Raw genomic sequence first — 17,795 nt, 5'->3', positions numbered from 1 at the left:
TGTGTGTGGGGGGGGGGGGGGGGCAGTGTGGTCCATGTAGTTATGTTTGGCTGGACATGCAAGCAAGTAAAGCGGATGAATTCATGAGTTTATTTTTGATTTTCTTATGATTATTTCATTCATGCGTGCCATGCATGTTACACAAATGACCCCCACACTGAATAATTCAATAGATGTAAAGTTCAATGTGAGTCAAATAAAAACAATAAAATTGTTGTTGAAATGCTTGTTAAATACAAAAAACGTATGATGTATACATACAATCCAATAAATGGATGTTCGCGCAATCTAAAACAAATTGGTTTGCCATTTAATTTCATAACTTGACATTATTCCCCAGCAATTTATGTAATTTTTCCTGACGTCACCAAATACCATGTCTTGCTCTTCCCCTCCAATGTAGAATTACATGCCACATGTTGGGTGTCATCAGCAAATCAACCTTTGTCCTTTATATCCCTCCTCCCAATTTCATTGTGGATTGATTGGCTTAATTTAACAGTTTGATTGTCAGTTAGAGATGTAACCAGGGGCAATGGCATTAATGCATCCACGCATTCACAATCACACCACACAATACACACACATAGACTTCACACAAACACACAGACGCACACGCACAGACGCACACGCACACATACACTCACGTCGCTCACACACACACACACACACACACACACACACACACACACACACACACACACACACACACACCAAACACACACACATACACACACACACATACACACACACTCTCTACTACTACCACACACACCTCTCGCTTTCATCTCACGCTCGGACAGTCCAGAGGCTCCTGGGAATGCTCAACGGGGCGGAGGGATGGGATGTCCAATGAGAGGAACTCCAGGAGGTTGGCAGACACCAACAGCATTGTGGGTATTGAGTTATCAATTACCCCCCTACGGTACCCCCTACGGACACAGATGGAGCTCAATGCTCTCTGCTTTCCTGACATTCCGCGATGGCCCGTGGAAAACTGAAAAGAATAAACGAAACGGACAACTTTCAAGAAAACCAAGTCATTAAAAGCTTCAAATGGGGTGGCTCTGGGTACACTGCTATAATGAGTGTCCAAATCTCTTTGGATTCTTGTTTATAGAGCTGCCCGTTTGTCTTAGTTTGTATTTCCAGAGACAAAATCGTTTGTTGACATTTTAAAGCCCCAGGGAACCTGAATCAGGGATTTGCTTCTGACTATGTGTGACGGGTCGTGTTGGTGTACATTATGCATGCTCAATGTGCTATTACTCTATTAATCGATGAGTATGTGGATGTTTCTTTCACACTGATAGCAGGAGCTGTTCCTTTTGTCTGAGCCCACACTTCCACATCAGCTGCACACCAGTCCAACTAATGAGTTGTTTGTCAGTAATAACATCATGGCCACTCCCAGTCAGCTCTGATTAAATGCTCTGATTGGCCAATTTCATATATTTAAGTTATTTTTTCACGTAAAACTCCTACTTAATATAACCAAAAAATATAACCGTAACCAATAAGGGGTTACCAGGGGTTCGGATGGCAGAATGGCATTTTAAAACAGATGCGAGATTGTGATTGGATTTAGGATTTTCTGACAAGAAAGTAAATAAAATCCATCTACTTTTATAATCTCTTTCTGAGGCGAAAGGCTGCAAAGGAGCACTTTCCTTTTTTCAAAATCAATGACATTTTGTAACAATTTTAAAGACACACAATTCAACACAGTGTGTGCAGTCTTTCTTAGTCTTTTCTCTGTGTTTGTGTAATCTAGTTGTTGAGGACATTGCTCAATGAAAACATGGTTTTGTCATGGATGGGGACAGAAAGAGCATGGCTACCGATGGGGTTGAACTGTTGTATCGATCAAAACTATCGCCGGAGAGCCGGAAAACAATCCCCTTAATATTAGTCACACTACTCCCTACTCAACAAGATGCTTCTTGCATGGATTCTGATGAAACACACTTGAGTGTTTTGTGTGCGTGGTTCATTCAGGCAAGAAATCAGTTCCCTTGTATTTATTGCTACTCATAAAAGTGCAAAGTAGTCCTTCTACCCCTCTGGGCGCGGTGGACAGCGATGCTTGGAAGAAGTGGGACCGCGGCCCGTGGTAATAAACGGCTCTGTTATCTACTGTCTATTTTCTTTTTGTCTTTAAGTATTGAGAGGTCGATGTAACAGCGTCAATATTGACTCTAGGCTAGTGATATCGTCCAAAGGTACACAACACACCGTATAATTGAATGTCTGAGTGTCTTCTTATCAGCGGCAAGGGTGACGGCTACTGGGAAATCCAGGGTCCATTTCTGACGACACAGACATTACTTAGTAAATTGTTAATTTAGGTTGTATTTCAGGTACTCCATCCTTGTCTGTGGGAAATCTTTTGTTTATTAGGGACTGCTGGAGTACTGGAGGTTTAAAACAAAGCCAAAATAGAAAAAGTGTTGTTATCACGATCCTATTTCACCAGGGAATCGGTTAATGTTGTCAGATGAGGGTGGGGATGGGCGACATCCAGGGGCAGAGATAGCAAAGTGAGCATGTTACAACAAACAAACTAATTACATAGACAGTGGTGAGAAGGGACAATTGTTTTTACCCTTTGGCTCCAGGCAGTGCAAATTAATTAGCGTTTGTTTTGCACGGCTGAGATTGGCTCTCAAAGCCGAAACCTCTGCCGTTTGTTATCATTTTTTTAACGGCGAGGGCAACAGAGTGTGTTAATCGCATTAGGTGTGTGTATTTGTAGTTGCCTGGGTAGTACGTGTGGGAGCATGTGTGTATTCGATAATTGTTATAACCCCACTGTCTAGGGACAGTGGAGGTAGTGGATGGAAAATGGCTGGGATTAGGGAATAGTGAATGAGCAATAAACCAGAACAATGGTCTAGAAGAAACAGGTGATCAAGAAAATGTATTGACTGAGGGATAAGTGTAGAGGTGAACATAAAACATGACACAAGTATTTTCAACACCACAAGACATGCATCCGGGTCTTTAGTATTGCCAAGGTAAATATCAAAAGGGAACAGTGCTGACCTAGCTGCAAGCTAGAACCACACACCTACTCTAACCTAAACTCACCACAGAATACAGTGGGTGGCTAAACTCCTAACCCAATGTATGATGATGCAAGTGTATAGAGGCCTCTTCCTTACCTGTCCCAAGACCGCAAGGTGGCAACAAATAATGACAATGGGATCAGACTAACAGAAACGCTGAAAGAATAACTCAAGTAGAGGGAAGGGCAATATACTGATGTATTCATAATCAAGCAGAGGTACCGTCAGCAGAGAAAAGAGTGACCACCAAACAAAGATTATAAATGGTTGTGGCAGGCCTCCCATTGCTGGGAACGGATGAGGTGGATAGGCTGGTTCGCAGAGGCGCGCTAACGATGCAAATGGATGATGGACTGTCACCCGCACATGATGGAAGAGAGACAACACACACACACAGTGGACTTAGCAGAACTCTACTGGGATGGAAGGTCTTTTCCGACTTGCTGCACTGTTTATTACGAAATCAAGTCATCTGATTAATGCTTAGGCCTTTAAGGAGAAAATGCAGAGAAAAGCTCTTTGTGTAGTGGCAAGGGCCTTCATCCCCAAGACAAAGGGTTAGGGGTTTCAATGTTGGAAACGTGCCAGGTGTATTGGATTGAGGTGTCCAACACCCAGCGGCTCCTTGATGACCTGCGTCTGTGCTCACTGTTCCCCTTAAGGAAAGTAGGTGTTACTATTGATAAAGGGTCTGCAAGCTTCTCACCAATGAGAAGCTTGCAGAAGGAAACCTTGGTTTTGCTTTCTTAAACGATGATCCGTCCCCCATTTTAATTTGGGAGCAAGTTAGCTGAGACGTATGAACCCCTTCCTCCTCCATTCCGTTGAATAACCGCCATCACGGAGACGGAGATTCCATTTCAAACGCCTCCCAAAGAAGATGAAAGAGTGCACCGGTTGATCCAATCAGCAGAGGCGGCTGTTCACTCCTCCAGGAGGCTTCAATGTGTGTGTTTGTGCGTGCAGGGGTGCGTCCATGGGCGAACGTGCGTGGAATTGAACCTGAATCCAACTTGGTTGACGTCCAAAGACGTGGCACTTTACAGCTGTGTGTTTCTACCATTTTCCATTCTCATAATCCAATCTCGTATTTTGCCAGAATGTCCCATGTTGGCACAGGAACTAGTTTAGCTCTGAAATTCCCAGCGCAATTTCACGCCTGGAGCTATTGCCTCAATACGTAACATGGAATGTAGACAAATATAAAAACAAATATACAATACAAGTACAAACAAACACATAATGTCCCTGAACTAGCATTGACACTTTTATAAAAAATCATGCGGCCAAATTTATCCATCCACTTCACAATCTGCCCAAACTGATGAATGAGTGGTTATGCTAATTATTCCCTTTAATTAGGAACATTTGCATGAATACATTTGCACAAATAATGTATGAATCACTCTGATGATTCAACTAATGTTAATGAATGGTCAATTAGTCTCCCGGTATTGTAAAGTGTAACCAATTATCCCTCTTTGAATCTCTTCCTTCAACCACTCTCTTGCCCAACTTAAATCAATGCTTTGTTTTGTTTTTACCAGTGGATAGACAGAGATATAGAGCACAAGGTGTCTAAGACAGTAAAAGAGCTAACAGTATCCCCCTGACTGGTAACCTATGGAGGACCAGTGGATGCACAGATATACACTATAGGCGCCTGTATGGACAACTCATGCGGGGAGAAGATCGCAAGCCCTTCTATGCGGTATTGAGATTTATGGGAAATAACGAGAGAACGCCGGCTAAAGTAGAAATATAAAATAGACATCTGCATTTGAACTGTGCGTAACCTTTAATATATTCGTAAAAGATCTGCCGACTCATGGCGCTCCCGGGCCCTGGCGCCAGCTGGTCTGAGGCGGAGGGGCCGTCCTCCAGAGCTAATATCCAGGGATCAAAGCAACTGCACGCAGTCCACGTATTTACATTCAGTATCCCTCAGGCCGCTATGCTCAGAGGAGACCTAAAATGGAAGCATGACATCCCTCCCGAGGGCTATGGTTTTAATATCGAGTGTGTGTTTGTGTGTTCGTGTGTGTGTGTGTATGTGTGTGTGTGTGTGTGTGTGTGTGTGTGTGTGTGTGTGTGTGTGTGTGTGTGTGTGTGTGTGTGTGTGTGTGTGTGCGTGAGCGTGTATGTGTGTGTTTGTGTGTGTGTGTGTGTGTATGTGTGTGTTCGTGTGTGTGTGTATGTGTGTGTGTGTGTGTGTGTGTGTGTGTGTGTGTGTGTGTGTGTGTGTGTGTGTGTGTGCGTGAGTGTGTGCGTGTGTTTCTGTTTATGCTGCTTTGGATCGGGTCCATGTAAACCGCAAAGTTGGTTTTTTTGCACATTTTTTAAAAATCGTGTATCATTGTGTGATTCTACTGTTGACATGAAGGCTGTGGCGTTGTAAATGCCAATCAACAGCTTCTCTGAGAGCTCTGCGTGTGATTGGCTGGGTTGCAATCGCCATGGAAAGGACATCAGTGTGTCACCCATTTAATCCCATAGAAACCAGAGGAAAAAGAAAAACACCCAAAGTTTCAGGCTGCGGTTTGGTTGACTCCAGAGAACAGTGCTGTCACATGCAAATAAGGTGTGCAATGTCACATTTACCAGCACTATTCATGGTTCAATGACTTAACAAATAAGGTGTGCAATGTCACATTTACCAGCACTATTCATGGTTCAATGACTTAACAAATAAGGTGTGCAATGTCACATTTACCAGCACTATTCATGGTTCAATGACTTAACAAAAAATCGTATCAAATATATTTCTCGATTTTTTTTGCTGCCCTTGTGGGGATAAAGAAATGCGTGAAAATGAGTCATTCTGAGAAGTCTGTCACCATAAAAGGCCACTATCGCTCAGATGGCTCATACTGGTTGCTTTGTGTTTGTGAGGGTCACGCTCAACACAATGTAACAGTATTTTTCGAACCAACCTATGCATGTTTCTTTTTAATGGGATCCAATTTACCGGTAGATGTTGAGAGTCGATTGCCAGCAACATGTACATGATATTTTGAGTGCACAGCCAAGGATCTTGTCATCATGTTCTCTCAAAGCTATCGACTACGATGCAAAGCAAACTGACGGTGTGTGCATGAATTCTTTACCTTGGTTCACTCGCTAAAAGGGTCCCATAGTATGGATTTTGGATTGGTGTGAAACCCGTTCTGCCCCTGTTACGGTCACACCGGGCAAAAGGCTTTGAACATCGTATTTGTTTTTATATATTCACGGTAAAGAAAATGCTGCATTATTGATGTACTTAAATTGACTTTAATTTGCTCCAATATTCGTTGCTTGGAAACTATGTTCCACATTCACAATATTGCAGTACTTCAATTTAGCTTCATGGCCGCATGACGTGTAGTTGGGTTTTGTCAGCGCTACAGGGTATAATTGCAAACTGGTATCAGCCAGGAGGGGGGTTGTCATGTATATAGGCGTTCATAATTAGGAGTTATTGAAACCAAGGTTTTCTACATGAAAGGCTTGTTCCAGGGAAGTAGAGGCAGATAAGAGCCACTCATACTGTGTCCAGCCTGTCTAACATTGAATAATGGATGCAAGCAACAAACCACGCTTCATATGGTGCAAATTAAAATTGAATTATGGATATATTTTGTTTTGGAAGAATGCGCAGACTCTGCTTGTAGGCATGGTTTTCGATAAATGGTACTTTTTTCAAGGGTTGAAAAAAAATACCTCCTTGAAAAGTTTTGACTGTATAGGAGGATTGATGATACAAACATTCTGCTCAATCTTTCGGTCCAAACCAAGTGTGATGAGACAAAATGGTGCATGAAGAACAATATCCAAATTGTATGAGACCATGCATGGAAGTACTGTAAAAGGCTCTTTCAACCAGCAGTTAAAGCACCACATATATTGAAGGCCAGGTTTTACTTATCTGGCATTAAAAACACAAGTATTTGTGTTTTATTGCTAGTTTAGCTGATGCATCATGGATGGTGTAAATTCAGCTTAAAGGGATCGCCTTCATTGCAAATAGCCATTTCCGCTGCTTAGGTCCTTGTAATAAAGGTTGTATCTATTAACCGTACATGCTCAGTATTGTAACATCAATGCATTCAGGTGGTCGAAGTTAGTGGTCATTTATAATAATTTAATGTATTTTTTTCTTCAAAGGGACAGTTTTATCAAAAGTGTATGAATAATTGAATGAATGAGTGCAGTCATTAATAATAAAACATTTGTCAACTCTTTTTCTTTTTCTCTTTTCACCCCAGGTCCCCTTCCATAAGCGAACATGGACAAAGTGGTTATCAGTCTCCTGCTCCTGGGAACCTCAGTAATGATGGCCCATGCATGTCCCAAGTACTGCGTCTGCCAGAACCTCTCTGAGTCCCTGGGCACACTGTGTCCGTCCAAAGGCCTGCTCTTTGTGCCGCTGGACATCGACCGGCACACCGTGGAGCTGCGGCTGGGCGGGAACTTCATCCTCAAGGTCAGCGCGCAGGACTTTGCCAACATGACCGGTCTGGTGGACCTGACGCTGTCCCGGAACACCATCAGCTCCATCCAGCCCTTCTCCTTCATCGACCTGGAGACCCTGAGGTCGCTGCACCTGGACAGCAACAGGCTGACGGAGCTGGGGCCCGACGACCTCCGGGGCCTGGTCAACCTGCAGCACCTGATCCTCAACAACAACCAGCTGAACCGCATCTCCAACGTGGCCTTCGAGGACCTGATGCTGACCCTGGAGGACCTGGACCTGTCCTACAACAACCTGCGCAGCGTGCCTTGGGAAACCATCCGCAAGATGGTCAACCTGCACCAGATGAGTCTGGACCATAACCTCATTAACTACATCTCCGAGGGGACCTTTACCGATCTGGATAAGTTAGCCCGCTTGGACCTCACCTCCAACCGTCTGCAGAAGCTCCCCCCGGACCCCATATTCGGCCGTTCCCAGAGTAGCGTGGTGCTGACCACCCCATACGCCCCGCAGCTGTCCCTGAGCTTCGGGGGCAATCCGCTGCACTGCAACTGTGAGGTGCTGTGGCTGCGCAGGCTGGACCGCGAGGACGACATGGAGACGTGCGCTTCCCCCGCCGCCCTGAAGGGGCGCTACTTTTGGTCCGTTCGGGAAGAGGAGTTTGTCTGCGAGCCCCCGTTGATCACACAGCACACGCACAAGCTACTGGTGCTGGAGGGCCAGACGGCGAGCCTGCGCTGCAAGGCCGTCGGCGATCCGATGCCAGCGGTGCACTGGGTGGCGCCCGACGACCGCCTGATCAGCAACTCGTCCCGCGCCACCGTGTATGAGAACGGCACCCTGGACATCACCATCACCACGGCCAAGGACTACGGCACGTTCACCTGCATCGCCGCCAACGCCGCCGGCGAGTCCACGGCCTCCATCGAGCTCGCCATCATACAACTGCCCCACCTGAACAACAGCTCGAACCGCACCGCGCAGCCTAAGTCCGGCCTCTCCGACATCACCAGCTCCACCAAGATCAGTAAGGGCGAGCCCAAGCCCCCCCCTGAGAAAACGGTGTCGGTATCCGAGGTGACATCGGTCTCTGCTCTGATCAAATGGATCGTTAGCAAATCAACACCGAAGGTCAAAATGTTCCAGCTCCAGTACAACTGCTCTGAGGACGAAGTGCTCATTTACAGGTGAGATTGACCAATGTGGCTGCAACTACGTGCCATTTCATTGTGAGACTGAATTGGTGATTCATTTGTGTGATATATTAGTGGGCAAAAGGTTTGTTGTTTTAATTCAAAAGTCCTGAGGTTGGAGCATTTTTTTTATTTGTGAAAATCAAGATGATCTATCAGGTAGACGCCGCCTTGGTAAAATTATCCTTTTAATAATTTCATCCTCATCCTTGATTATTTCAAATCATTCAAGAAAAGGTTTGAAAGGGTTAATGGGTGTCTTAAATGGAGGATAGTTGATATTTTCAGAATGAATGAGGTGTCTAATATCATATTTGGGCTTGGATATTGAGATCATGTTCTAAAATATTTGTAATTTTCCTATTATGTGATTCTGATATGATGCTGCAAGCAGGGGCACATTCAGAAAAGAGAAATGTGCAGTGACTAATGTTACAGCGATAGAGTAACTAAATAAGCAAAATTACAGCATACCATGGGACCATAGCATTTTAATACAGTTTCAATTTCAGCTTCTTGCAAATGATGCCTCCTCTTTTATTCCACTTGGTCTCCGACATGCTGTTCTTAATGGCGTTATCTTTCCTCCAGTGACTCAATCTTTTTTTAGCATGGTGTGTTGAATACATGTAAGGAACTTAATTATGAAAGGCTTTACATAGGTTACATTGCCAGCACTGATAGCAATGACTAAGAAATACTTTTCATGTTCTGAATGTTAATCCTTAACCTGCGTACAGCAAAACCATTTACGTCTGTGCACAAGAGAAAAGAAAATTACCCTTTCATCTGAGGATTTACCCATTTAAAACCAGAAGCAATAGGCCAACGCAAGTCTAACAATAGTTCCTCTGCAGTCATTTGAATGTAGAGCTACATTTAAAAACAAAAAATATACACCCTATCACAATAGGAATAGAACAGCCAAAACGCTCTGTTTTGTAATCACTCCAAATCGAATGCTAATGAATCCCTTCAGCAACTAATGTATCCCATTAAAAGCCTGCGCACCCCAGTATTCACACTAATACTAGCGCCATGCGATTTAACCCCCCTCCCCCTTCCAACTTCCAACACAACCATCCCCTTCAAATGAACCTTAAAATGAGAGGGCAGCCGACGCCGTCCACAGCAGCGGTGCAGTGAGGCGGGTGGTTATTGGCTGCGGCGGAGATAAGAATGAGGTTGTGTTTGTGCGGTTTTTCAGATGGTTATTATTTTGTCCAGGGTCTCTGGTTGAAACTCATCATTTTTGTGCACTGATTGTGTTTATCCGGTCTTCTGTGCGAGGAGAGACTCTGAAATGGGGGAGAATGCAAGGAATGTAGTGAAAATTTGACGCAAAACACATGATTTTAGTTTGTTGTGTGTGTTCGATTTATTTACAAAAAAATTGGGAAAGAATCTGTTTATCAGTAAGTTGCAATAGTTTCTTAGTGGTATTTTTAGGATCTATTGTATATTGTAGAAAAGGTGTATATTGCAGTAGCCTACAGGAGAACTGAGTTTAATTTCGTAAACTATAATTCATAGTTTCTTAATCCTTACTTTTCGTTTTGTTCAGCTAATTGAAAACAATTATCAAGACTTGAATGGGTCGTTAATACGGTTTTATCTTAATGACTTCGGTGAGCAGCTTCATAAAGGTCATATTTCTTTTGGAATGCTGTGGTCTTAAAAATATGACAAAAGTTAATAGTCACTTTATATTTAAGTGTAATATAGCATCATAAATATATTAAATATACATCATTAGATAATGGACTTACAGTAGTACTATATGACAAGTCTGTATCCCCTAACTAAAAACTTCTGTGCCCTTCGCTGAACAATATCTATAAATTTGTCGGCTATAACATTAAGCTATTCAATTAAACGTATAATGCCAGGCTCCCACTGCAGCGCAGCCGAAGCGACATTGATTATGTGCTACCTTGTGTAATGGCTACACTTTCCTTTGGGTTTTGAATGTCAGAAGGCAAATTAGATCATTTTTCGATAGTTCCAGGGTACAGTTTGAGTGCGTAAAAGAAGCTAAGCATAGCGCCTGGTTGTTCCCCACTGCACTCCTTCCCCTCTTCTCCTCAAGGGCCTCAAAACGAGCCCCTCAATTGTAGTTCCCCCCTGGACCAGCCCAATGGCACCAGTAAAAATCAATCTTGGCCACACCGTCATGGTCTAAACTCGGTTGCTGGGTGGGAAAAGAAAATCGCTTCTTGTGCCGTGAGCTCATGCATGTACACATGTATAGCGCCTCTTTTTGAATAATGAAGAAGACAATTCGTAAATAAACAATGAAGGCCATCAAAGGCGCTCTGTGGGTCTGCTGGTTACGTAGCCACGCTGTGCGATCAGAGCTTGTTGTGCACGTGCCCCCAGCGCCCAGCGGTCAATGCACAGGGGATCGAGTGTCAAATACTGATCACAGAGCGTTGTGCGACGAGTGTCCCCCGGCCATCTCCAACATTACACACAGCGGGCACGTCGTAGCCATGATAGATTTGTAAGAAGAAGTAGGCGGTGTAGGAGAAAAATAAGATGAAAATGCTCCAACACGTTTTAATGCGTGCACTAATCAATTAAAAATGTAAATTAATCATACCGCCAATCAAACAACCAAATGAATCAATAAAAGGCTGAGTCATTTAATTATTTTGGAGGAGTTCAGGTATGGTTAATGACCACAGTATCCAATTGAATAGATTAAATAGAAAAGTCATTAATGCAGTATTAATGACATTCCATTCTTCCCTCTCAATTAGCATAGTCACCAGAGGAAGCTTCAATGGCAATTGAACAATGCAATTGAGAAACAATGCATTTCTTGGCTAATGAGAAACCATCCTGAGCGAGGTTGAGAGGAGTTAGAAGTTAATAGCAAAGCATGTTTGGCTGTTCAGGCTCACCATGGCAGTTAGGCCTGTACACCAGAGACAAACTGCAGGCATAATTACAATCTTATTCAGGCTCTATCCTGAATGCTAATTGCTAATTGCTATTGGATTTGTCCTTTAAATGGGGCGTAAGGTCATTTATTAAAAAAAACGATTCTGGAATGCCTGGCTTACCTTTGCAATGTAATTAAAAGGCAGAATCTGGTGTATTTTGTCAAGCTAATTAAATCCTTAGCCAGGCTTGAGTGTCTGTCGGTGGTTACAGATCTAATCTGCCTCTGCTATATCTGGGTTGGACAGATGGATTCGGTAGATGAAAGCATCCATCAAAAGCTGTTGCCATGGAAATAACAGTGATTTTTTTAGCATGTGATTGATTGGCATCCCATCGTGAAACACAAAAGAAGCAAGGACTTTTAATTTCAGTTGGAGGAATGGTTGCTATTCTAAGGAGTTTAGAATTGGATTGAAAGGCATTTTGGTAATTTCAGCATTTAATTATTCTCTCATAATATATTGCACAATGGCTTAAGTTACTTGTAAGAATGGATTACTCAAAGTAGTAGTACTCAAGACAAAATATTTTTTTAATTTCTCTAATAATGTATCACATGTACAGTATATCAGATGCAAAATATAGAATGAGCATTAACCTCCTAATGACTCAAGTAGTTTAGCAATCCAATAACATTTGACTGACAATCTTTGATTGCTTGACCTGTCTAGGCTTGACAGTTTCTGTGGTGTACCTCGCTGGTGGGTTCCCCGTTGAGGGTTTCTATGAATGAGCTTACCCAGTAGTTCCCAAACTGGGTCACGTCAAAGACCTCTAGCACAAGCGACTCGACACTTGTCAGGACAGGACGGCCATCATGGACCTACAATAGTGCAACAACATCAAGCCTAACGGAATGGTTTACGTAAGCAGGTTCATATTTCCATTGCTAGCTACGTCATCAAACCACACAAGTCTTCCCCCCCCCCCCCCGGCGCATGTAGAGAGCGGTTCACGTCGCTCATGCTAAGGCTTGTCTAACGACGTCCTCCTCTCCTCAGGATGATCCCCATGGCCAACAAGGCGTTCCTGGTGAGCAACCTGGTGTCGGGGATGCAGTACGACCTGTGCGTGCTGGCCATCTGGGAGGACGCGGCCACCACGCTCACTGCCACCAACATCGTGGGCTGCGTGCAGTTCGCCACCACCGACGACTACCCCCAGTGCCAGTCCCTCCACAGCGGCTTCCTGGGCGGGACCATGATCCTGGTGATTGGCGGCGTCATCGTGGCCACCCTCCTGGTGTTCATCGTCATCCTCATGGTGCGCTACAAAGCCACCGGCGGCGGCGGCGGCGGCGGCGTCCCGACCGGCAAGCTGCCCAGCGTCAGCAACACGTACTCGCAGACCAACGGCGGGCTGAGCCGGCCGAACGGCGCCCAGCCGCTGGCCAAGCCCACCGTGGTGGTGCTGCACGAGGAGATGGTGGAGTTCAAGTGCGGCTCGCTCCAGAGCAGCCTGTCGTCCTCGTCCGACTCGTCCAACTCCCTGGACAGAGGGCCCGCCGACCAGTACAGCCTCCAGGCCAGCGAGTGCAGCACCCTGCCCGGCAGCAAGTTCAGGAGGCACGGCGCCGGCCCCAAAGGACGGCCCCACCTGGACCACCTCCTGGGGGCCTTCGCCTCGCTGGAGCTGCGGAGCGTCACGGTGAAGGAGCACCAGCAGGCGGCCGGCTGCTCCGTCACCACCACCGGCGTGATGACGGTGGCGGTGGTGCCGCCCTCCGACAAAGAGCCCCTGCTGGGGAGGGCCGAGTCCACCACCATGCTGGGCCGACTGCTGGGGCTGCCCCAGGAGAGCAGGCCCAAGAGGAGCCACTCGTTCGACCTGGGCCACCCGGGCGCCGCGCAGTGCGTCAGCAGCTACCCGCGCCGGATCAGCAACATCTGGACTAAGCGCAGCGTGTCCGTCAACGGCATGCTGCTCCAGTACGACGACACTGAGGAGGAGAGGCCCTCTTTGGAGAGCTCCGAGTGGGTGATGGAAAGTACAGTGTGAGGGCGTCGCTTCTGACGGGACCCCCAGCGGCGACGGGGGAGCTTGGGAGACATGCGGTGGAGTGGCTATCCAGGGACGTGCGCCTCCACCCTGTGCTGCATGAAGTTTATCCATGTGAATTATTTTGTCCTTCTGTCCTCCCAAGACTTCATGTGAGAAACGACACCTTTAAGGAGACGGTTTCTCGGTTCCTGGGCTCGGATCTCTCAAGATGTGTGAAAATGTATTTCAAACTTATTTCCAAGGAGACACGATTTTTATGGACCCACTATAGGCCTAAATGGATTTCCGACCATTCATGCACAGAAATGTACGAGGTTTTTGGAGAAAATGGAAGGAACGAGAGAGCTGAGGAAATTGAAACTGGATTCACCCTGATTTCATCAGTGGAGTCAAAGGGAAGTGGGCCCAAACTTTTGTGCATTAAATGTGCATTACAGTACGCTGGACTCTCAATGTGATATTGGACTACTATCGCAGTAGAACAGAAGAAGAAACTATAAAATATCGTTTTTTTTTATTTTGTCTGGGTTTTTCATCATTTTTACTATTTATTATTTATGAAATCAGTCAAGAGGTCAAATTCAGATTATCACAAAGTTATCAAGATATCAGAGTCCAGATAATCTGGTCACCTGAAATAGAACCATTTTCAAAACACAAACCTTGCTGTCTGTTACATTTTCACAAAATGCAAACCTTTGACTTTTGTTTTCCCAAGACAACTGCAGTATGAACAGTGTGATCCCCTGAATATCGGAACCAGTGTTAAACGTCTACCTCAGGTAATGCATTATGCGTGGTGATATGCATTTGAGGAAATATGTGATTGGAGGAGCGAGATGGTTTTACAAACGGCTCAGAGCAGCTGTTCAAATGAAGAACCCTGTAGCCAACCTTTCTATTGAAAATAGGCATAATAATAAGCATAAATATATAACTCAGGTCAGAATCCTGCAAGGTCCGATGGCTTTGATAGTGCGTCTCCCTATCGGTTGACAAGGTGTGTGTCGCTGGCGGCTTCAAAAGGTCACTGATGTAAACAGAATGTTCGCCTCAGGGCACGGTGCCAGTGGACTTGTCGCATCAGACAGTAAAAAGTATTTGAAATTCATCAAACCAAATTAATTAGGATTTTGTTTTTTTAACCCAACACCTGGGATCTTAATTGGGATCTTAATTATTTCTGGTTAAGATGGGGTTAAAAGGGCAGGGATTGCTAATTGCTAATGTATGCTGGTCAAAGGCCACTTCAGCGAAAATCAACAGCTCTCTATTAACCTGTTACAAGTCAGTATAATGCCTAGGACCGTGAGATAAGTAGGGAGGAGCGAAAAAAGACAGCTTATCAATTGGAAACCACTGAAACGTTATTTATACCGGCCTGCTGTCCCGTGTTTCCACCACACAGACTGCTCACTGTTGTGCATTGTTTAAATTGAATTGCCAAGAACATCCGTCATCTGTCGAGTTTAGTCCCCTGCGACCCATCGGTCTCTTTGTAACCATTTGAACATAGCAAGCATTTGAGTGAGTGGCCTCTTCTCCCTGTCTTGACCCATGATGAACAGAGACACAACTCTACAAACTGTACACAAACATTGTGATGCCTTTTCTTTTCTCTGCTACATTACAAAACAGGGGGGTTCGTTCCGTCTTTTTTATGTTTTTCTTTTCTAGATGTACTTCTGTATATTGGCATTTTTGTATAAAAACTCCGGTGAGAATGTAAAAGGGGAAAACTGTGCCGTGGTACTTTTTATTTTCTTGTTCGGCAAATGGCGCAAAGGTGCTTTAGTGTGGTGTAACAACTCGGTGGCTCTTTGTCGGCTGAATGGAATGGGGTCCCATGATTCATTGCGGGTAAGAAGAAATCCTGCCTCATGGCAGTTTGTCTGCTCTGAACACGATGTTCCTCTTTCCTTTGGAGAAATAAGGACGAAACATATTGTGAGTGTGTACTTGACATAGTAAATATTCTCACGTAGGGTGATATGATTAAAAACAAACAAAAAAATATGACCAAGAAATGTTGTGTGTGTGTGTGTGTGTGTGTGTGTGTGTGTGTGTGTGTGTGTGTGTGTGTGTGTGTGTGTGTGTGTGTGTGGAAGCATTTTGCTACAAGAAGAATATAAAGTATTGGTAATTCCTACGAATCAAATTGAGTCATCCGTCTTTCACTTCTACCTGCATGACACAACAGCACATCTGCAAAGATAAGCATCCAAATAGAAAAATAACAAACTGACCTGACCTCAGTTTATCGAAACGCAAGTTAATTTAAGGAACAAGGTTTGAGGAACAAGCCATCTCGCTTTTCAGCTGATCGATCTCACAGTAGACATTCTGAGGGATTTCTAAGACCTTTCTCCTTCGAGTTCGTGTGCTGGTGCTGTAATCAGGCCAGGGCTCTACTTCAGACGCTGTCCAATCCATCTGCAGGGCGTGTCCACGGAGAAGTGGTCACAGCCAATAACAGGGCCTTAATTCATATAATCTGCCGGTGAAGGTGCTTACGGCAGCAGCAGCACCGAGTCAATATAATCTTTGAAGGGCGCACTGTGCCTGTGCCACCTCCGCAGGAAACCTCCTCCAGAAGGCACAAAGGCCCTCGCTCGTTGAACCGTTGTTAAAAGGTGAGAGTGGATCTCACTCCGCGGTGTGATATATACTCACTCTGTGCCCGATTCCTCAAACTCAAGCACCACTCTAATTACGTCTGCTAAATTAAAATCAATACCCCCGAAGAGTGTCTTCAGCGCTAATAGCGAATATATGACGACGTGTCAGCGAGTGGCGATGGGGAGATTCAACAGGTGGCCGCACAAAAGCAGAGCCCTCTCTTTGTGAGCCGGGCATCGGGGCGGTGAGCTGTAAGTGTGTTTGAGGAGGATGAGGCGAGCATTTCTTGTTCGGCTTGGTATTGGAATGCAAAGGAGTGGAAAACATTCCAAGAGCCCCCCCCCCCCCCCCCCCACACACACACACACACACACACACACACACACACACACACAAAGCCTTTTGCCTTTTTATTATTTTGTTTTGTTCCGACTTAAGATGGTATTGTATGCAGAGGGGATCATTTTGTAGCGCGCAGATCTAAAACGAGGGCTGCATAAAAGGCCTTTCTCAAGAGGGTGAGGCTGTTGCTGCTGCTTAGAACACATGACAATCTCGTAATAAGTTTAAAGGCATTAAGACTGTTAACATCCTGTTATTTGTGCGCAATATCAAAAAGCAATATCCCCTGGTTCCTAACAACGTCTAGGACGCACAGTGACGGAATACCCCTGTTTGAAACCGTTTCCCCCTTATTCAAAGCCAAGAACCTCTGCCCGAACAGACTTCTCTTATTGCAGCTGACTTAATCCTCCCTCAGTACTATAATATGATTACATTCTTAATCACCGTTCCCCAAAGCAGGGGGGGGTCAGCACGACACAGAACTCAGTGCTAATCCCATTGTTCCCACGCCCACCTAGCAGACCCTCATATTAATGATAGCCGGACCGCCGACGAGACCCCTGGGTGCAGGCAGAGAAGACAGATGGTGGGGTGGTGGTGGATGGGGGGGGGATGCCCTACCACAACAAAGATGGCAGAGAGCGCTGGGTCGCTGAGGCCAAGAAGGACGCCCTTGTTGTGTTTCTGCCGGCTGTTTATCAGCCTGTCAGGTGATCCAAGCACACCAGTCCGGTCCACTTCCTCCAGCGATGTGTGTGACACTTTGGGGCGCTGAGAGTTTATTGTACTTACACTGGGGCTGACAATATCCGCTGTTGTTGTTGTTGTTGTTAGCGCTGCCATACGCTTCCTCTCCACAACACAGTGTCCACTCTGGTACAGTTGATACATGCCCTGATTTTGGGAAAACACAGAGTTGGAAAATCACTGGTGAATGAAATCCTTTCTCATTTATATTCAAATTTAATATATTATGATTTATTATAACAAATTATTTACTGCATTACTGTATATTATTGCTAAAAGTATTAAGTTATTGCTCATAACGTTGGTTGCTTTTCCTTTGCAATCTCTTTTCTCTCTTTATAAAAAATCCCTACATCTACTGGGATAGCAACACATCTGCTCTTATTGGACGTGAATTCATTCATTTGGAAATAGTTT

General features: G+C 44.9%; 1 protein-coding gene across 3 annotated transcripts in view; it reads left to right on the top strand.

The window, feature by feature from the left end:
• Positions 1–16,596, top strand: part of LOC132457650 (leucine-rich repeat and fibronectin type-III domain-containing protein 2) — a 76,011-nt gene extending 59,415 nt beyond the window's left edge. For all 3 annotated transcript variants that reach the window (XM_060051923.1, XM_060051922.1, XM_060051921.1), the window contains 2 exons: positions 7,316–8,711; positions 12,668–16,596. In XM_060051923.1, coding sequence (XP_059907906.1) covers positions 7,336–8,711; positions 12,668–13,664 — 2,373 coding nt within the window. In that variant the 5' untranslated portion in view covers positions 7,316–7,335 and the 3' untranslated portion in view covers positions 13,665–16,596. The remainder of the gene's footprint in view (positions 1–7,315; positions 8,712–12,667) is intronic.
• The last annotated feature ends 1,199 nt before the right edge of the window (positions 16,597–17,795 follow it).

The sequence above is a fragment of the Gadus macrocephalus genome, chromosome 5 (genome assembly GCF_031168955.1).
Source record: "Gadus macrocephalus chromosome 5, ASM3116895v1".
NCBI classification, from domain to species: Eukaryota; Metazoa; Chordata; class Actinopteri; order Gadiformes; family Gadidae; genus Gadus; species Gadus macrocephalus.
Note: the sequence above shows the minus strand (reverse complement) of the source record. Positions and strands in the feature narration are given on the sequence as shown.